This window comes from Hetaerina americana, unplaced genomic scaffold (genome assembly GCF_022747635.1).
Source record: "Hetaerina americana unplaced genomic scaffold, ioHetAmer1.1.p SCAF_40, whole genome shotgun sequence".
NCBI lineage: Eukaryota > Metazoa > Arthropoda > Insecta > Odonata > Calopterygidae > Hetaerina > Hetaerina americana.
In genome coordinates this window covers 3,904,149-3,910,187 of record NW_027286986.1, presented here as the reverse complement: position 1 = coordinate 3,910,187, position 6,039 = coordinate 3,904,149, and the positions used below count along the sequence as shown (strand labels likewise).

General features: G+C 37.9%; 1 protein-coding gene across 1 annotated transcript; it reads right to left on the bottom strand.

The window, feature by feature from the left end:
• Positions 1-1,111: 1,111 nt before the first annotated feature.
• On the bottom strand, positions 1,112-2,404 carry LOC139692748 (trafficking protein particle complex subunit 2-like protein). Its single transcript, XM_071590996.1, has 5 exons — positions 2,101-2,404; positions 1,846-2,012; positions 1,682-1,769; positions 1,533-1,612; positions 1,112-1,450 (listed from the first exon to the last, which is right to left on the bottom strand). Exons 1-5 carry the CDS (start codon positions 2,131-2,133, stop codon positions 1,408-1,410), a joined length of 411 nt encoding a protein of 136 aa, XP_071447097.1. The 5' UTR covers positions 2,134-2,404; the 3' UTR covers positions 1,112-1,407.
• Between the last annotated feature and the right edge of the window lie 3,635 nt (positions 2,405-6,039).

Here is a 6,039-nt window from a genome sequence, read left to right as displayed (position 1 = left end):
ACCTTCGACCTATCCGGCACGGGAGACCCTAACAGGAGCAATTATTATCACTCCCGCCAGCACAGCTCTAGGGGTCATCGGAATGCACAAGCCCTTCCACCACGTCAAGGTTGTAGTCCAGGGAAGGTCTGTGCACTATACTATAGGAAACTTTATTCTCACATAGCCTATAGTATCCCTTACTGGGGTTCATCATCTAAGGCCTTGGCTATTTTCACGGTCCAAATAAGTCTTCCAGCTAATGAGCTTTGCTAAACACAATGACCCTTGCTGTCCCGTTTAAAAAAATTGGATGTATTGCCAGTGTCTTGTATTTATATTTTTGATGTAGTAGCACATACAAAAAGAAATCTATGTGAGTATGTGAAAAATTGTGATATCCACAAATATTCTGCTAGGCAGAATGAGCAGCTGCGCGTTTTATATGTAGGTACAAAAAATGCAGGAGCTGGCCCAAATTTTATGGGCCTTCAACTGTATAATAAACTCCCAGCTGAGATTGAGGCCCAAATAAGTGTGGCTGCATCCAAAGTCAATCTACTTATGTTCCTAAAAATGCTTCATTCAATTGCTGAATTTATTCATAATGCCTGATCCATGTATGATAATGCCATGTCTTGTATCCATGTATGTATTTTGTTACTTTCCCCTGGCATGTCTTAAATCAAGTGTAACAGTTGTAACAAGTTGATTGCTGGGCAAATAAAATGTATTATTAATCTTTTAAACAGGTCTCTCTCCAATGGTCTTCACAAGCCCTCTTGTTCTCTATTCTCTTCTGAAGCCTAACTGTTCTTCACCCAAAAATTGCTCTGGTCTTCCCGGCAAACTTCTGCCTAGTACTTTCATAAGAATTTAAGTTGCATGAGATATTAACTTATTATGTTGAACTCACCACACTTACTGGAATTTCATTTATTTTGTTGCAGAATTACCACAAAAAGTCCCTTAGTATCACAACCATTTTGCAATTATAATTTCAGCCGAACACTTATGGAACTCAATTGGGATATAATCAACACTGCCATCTTTTCTACTTCTCATTTCACGAATATATTTTTCCATTGAGCTGTTGAGCACATAGAAAACCTACACTAACATATCAACAAATTATCATTTGTTTTTATTGTGTCTTGTTAAGTACTGAGCAAATAAAACAACATCATAAATTATGATACATTCTATTTCATTTGCATTAAACAGAAAAATGTGTGCAAAGGAGTATTTTTGTGTTTTCTCTAACACTTTTAGCACTTAACTGCATTCCGTAATAAACCCTGTTGGAATAATAGAAACAGGAGGTTTATTTTCTGTCTTCCAACTTTCCACCTGATGGCGCATTAACAGGTACATAATTCAATCAACTGGAATTCCTCTTCGGCATAAGGTTACACAGGAATGTAATATTCAGTTTCCAGATACAATGCGTCGGACAGTATTATCAAAATTCCTAGAACAAAGGCATAATATAAGTCTAATATTCACTTCCGAATAATAGTTCTCCAAATAGATGCAAACACGATAAAACTCACTTTGATGTGATTGGATCACCAGGAATATAAAATGGGTTGCATACAACATCAGTGTAGGCTGCATGCAAATTACGGAACATCTAAAAGAGAAAAGGATCAAATCACCTTCTGAAAGGGGTTTGATAATTTCTGTAGTGCAATAGTCTTACCATTCTGACTTCGTTGTCTCTTAATGAAGTGCTTGATGATTCGACAACAACAATAAACTTTATTCTAGTATTAGTGACATATCCAAATCTAAATTGGTTAAGGATTTCGACTCGCAAATATGGAACAACAACAAAAAGGTTTTTTAACGCAATTCTAAGGATACATTTTATGTTCTTCTGTGCTGTATAATTGTCCGATGTAGAGCTCTCGAACATCACGATCTCCTGTGGTTTTCAATTTTTCCTCAACAACATCTAACGATGTATGAACCCGATAATGAAATTGGAGCTCTTGATTTGGATTCAGACATAGAATATATTTTGGCGAATTCTGAATAAAGTAAAAAGGCATTTCGTGACAAGGCGTCAATCAACACGCAAATTATAAAACATTATTTGCATAAATAATATTTACATACATCTTTACCAATTACTGCTACACACACAGCCATTTTTTAGCCTTTTTAATTAATACATTAACATTAGTAACCAGTCATCCTGGAGATTCACACATTCGCACCGATGACAGCTAAAATGCGCAACACTTACGCTTTTTGTTTATTTGCATGATAGAAAATATGGGAAATTTAAAACTATAAATTTAAGGCAATGTAGACAGTCGGAATGAATGATGTCGGAAGGGAGGATGATGCGAGCGGGACAATTCTATATCTACGTCTACACAATACACCGCAAGCCGTCGCAAGGACGTGTGTCACGGGGTTGTAAGTCACCAGCCATTCTATATTCATTTACTCTATTTCTTCATGCACCTAGCGCGCCGCGATCCACCAAAAGCCGCGTGGAAAGGGGGCAAACTGAACACCAATCATGCAACATGCCAACATATATTACAAGTGCTACAAGGTTAGCAGCTATTTCTATGCCTACACAAATAGGACAAGAAGGGCAGGCAAACATGCAATTCAGACACCATTACCGGTTAGTATTCTACGCGTTCCGGACGGACAATTCACAATTACAATAGGCTTTGTATACATTCACCTACACTCCACGTACACGGCGGGGGGCGTTAGGACACCAGATTTGAATTTATGTAGAGTATTTACAGATATAATGTTTTGTGGGAATTCAATCTTGTAAATGGCTATTTTCGACCGCGTGTACCTATTATTTTCTTATGTATCCCCTCTTTTATTGTTGTCGCGAATATTGCGCGGAAAAAACGTAAACTCGAATCTATCAGTTCGACAATCTAACTCTCTAATTTTGTGAAAATAGTCGGCCTTCCCTACGTAATTAGGGAGGCTAATTATATATCCGATGACGGATGCAAAACCACACGCTTTATTTCTTTGTAACTTACATCAACTGTAACTTACATTAAATTAAACTTCAAAATATGCGTCATGATAAATTTTTAGAAAAATGGCAATTCCCACCCGAACGCCTACTGCATTGGAAACACCGACATGGAATGAGTAAATTGAATTAAATGCCTACGCGTTACCCTGACTCACGACCTCTCGTGGGTGAAGCAAATGCGGGAAATTTGTGGATAAGCTAACAAAAAGTTAGGATTTATCAGATTTATCTACTGGGTAAATGTGATGAAAAGGTGAAAGAGAAATGTTATCTTTCGCTGGTTAGGCCTCGTTTAGAATATGCTGCTAGTATATGGAATCTTCATCTACTGAATACCCCGCAAGGGCGTGTGGCGGGGGGTGTTAGGACACCACCCGTAATTTAGAAAAGAAAAAAAACCGCAAGCAAAAACCACAAAATCATACATCCACAAAAAATGGCATACATACTAAAGTGTCTTCGGTTTCTTACTATTATGATTTCTGATTGTTCGGGGAAAGAATGAGTATTTGTATCTATCTGTGCTGGAATCTATCTCCCTTATTTTATCTTTGTGGTCTGATCTACCTAAGTAGTGTGGGGCCATTATAATTCCTTCAGTGCCATAGTTAAACTCGTTTGTTCTGAACCTTTCTAAAAGTCTTAGCCTCGCTTGTTCTCTTCGTACCTCAGGTGGTTCCCAGCCTAAATCCCCTAAGAGGCCTGTCACACTTGTGTTCTTATCATAACAATTTTTAACGAGTCTAGCGGATTTTCTCTGACTTTATCTAATTATTTTTGCCAAATTTTCTCCCAAGGATCCCAAATACTTTCGGCATATTCCAAATGAGGGTCTAACCAGAGCAAAATAACACCTCTCTTTATCTTTTTCATTGCATTTCCCCACAACCCGTTTTATGAAGCCAAGTTTCTTTAAAGCCGATCCGCATATTGTCCCGATATGAGCTCCCCATGAAGTGCGTTAATGAATCATCAAAAAGGAATCCTGACGAAGTTGGATTGATTGCCAAAACAGATCGCGTTCATCGTAGAGGAGCTAGATTTGCAAAATGATAAATATTACAGGAACCAGGCTGGGAATCAATCACGTAGCGAAAATTAAATTACAGATTCAATCTTTTGCATAAATTGGTAGGATGTCTCTGTATCAGTGATGTTGAACATTTATTATCACCCCATCATACTACGGTAGGAAGCATCTTGTCAATAAAGTTAAAATGAATAAGTGTAGAATAGATGGATTCAAGATGATATTTTTTCCCCAACCGATTGGGGATCAGAATAAAATTGTCGCGCCGCAGTAGGGATCATATTCGGCTAAAAATTATGTTTTGAAAAATTTAGAGAAAAAAATGTTCTGGTTTAGGACATATTGTGAAGTACTTTGTGTTTTTTCGTGTGAAAGGGCGACCGTGGTGACGTTATTCGGCCCTGGTTACTAAACTAGGCCAGGAGCATGGGGTAAGCGAAAAACTGCCCAAAGGAAATGTTGTGTTTAGTATGTAATTTAAAATTTAGAGAAAAAAATGTTCTGGTTTAGGAGATATTGTAATGTAATTGGTTTGTTTTTGTATGAGATGATGACCCTTGTAAAGTTATTGAGCCCCGGTTTTTAAACTAGGGCAGGAGCATGGGGTATACAAAAGACTGCCGAAAGTATATGTTTTGCTTAGTGTGAATTGTGAAATTTAGAGAAAAAAATTTCTAGTTTGGGAGATATTTTGAGGTACTTTTTTATTTTTTTTTTGTAAAAGTTCGACTCTGGTGACGATTGTGGGCCTCTGAAACTAAACTATAGCAGGAGAATGGGGTAAACGAAAGATTGCCGAAAAAATATGTTGTGCTTAGTATTTATGTGAAAATTTAGAGAAAAAAATGTTCTAGTCAAGAAGATATTTTTAAATTTTTGGAAAATCAGCTGAGTTAACCCTTCACCGTGGGCCAAGTTCAGTGCCCTGTCGTAGTCACATTTGGTGGGTCCTGGCTACTATACAAGGCCATGAGCATTGGGTAAGCGAAAGACTGCTGACAGAATATGTTGTGCTTAGTGTGTATTGTAAAATGTAGAACAAAAATTTTTCTGGTTTACGAGATATTGTGAAATAGTTTGTGTTTTCTCGTTTGAGATGACCATGGTGACGTTATTGGCCCTGGTTACTAAACTAGGCATGAGAATGGGCTAAGCGAAAGACTGCCGAAAGTGTATGTGGTGCCTAGTGTGTATTGTAAAATTCAGAGAAAAACGTCCTCTGGTTTAGGAGGTATTTTGAAATACTTTTTGTTTTTCGTGTGAATGACGACCCTGGTAACGTTATATTGTCCTGGTTACTAAACTAGGGCAGGAGCAGGGGGTAAGCGAAAGACTGCCGAAAGTGTATGTTGTGCTTAGTATGTATTGTAAATAGAGAAAAAAATATTCTGGTATAGGATATATTGTGAAGTACTTTGTGTTTTCTCGTTTGAGAAGACTACCATGGTGACGTTATATTGCCCTGGTTACTAAACTAGGGCAGGAGCATGGGGAAAGCGAAAGACTGCCGAAAGTGTATGTTGTTCTTAGTGTTTATGTGAAAATTTAGAGAAAAAAAATTTCTAGTTAAGCAGATATTTTTAAATGTTTGGAAAATCAGGTGAGTTGACCCTTCACCGTGGGCCAAGTTCAGTGCCGTGTCGTAGTCATATTTTTTGGGTCCTGGCTATTATACTAGGCCATGAGTATGGGGTAAGCGAAAGAGTGCCGAACGTATATGTGGTGCCTAGTGTGTATTGTACAATGTAGAGAAAAAAATGTTCTGGTTTAGGAGATATTGTGAAGTACTTCTTTTGTGTGTGAAAGTTCGGCTCTGGTGACGATTGTGGGCCCGGGGTCCTAAACCAGCCCATGAGCATGGGGTATGCGAAAGGTTGCTGATAGAGGAAAGAGGGTTTAGTGTTTTTTGCCATATTTTAGAAAAAAATGTTCAAGTTTAGGAGATATTTATAAGTACTTTCTTATTTTTTGTGTGAAAGGGCGACTCTGGTGACTGCACTGG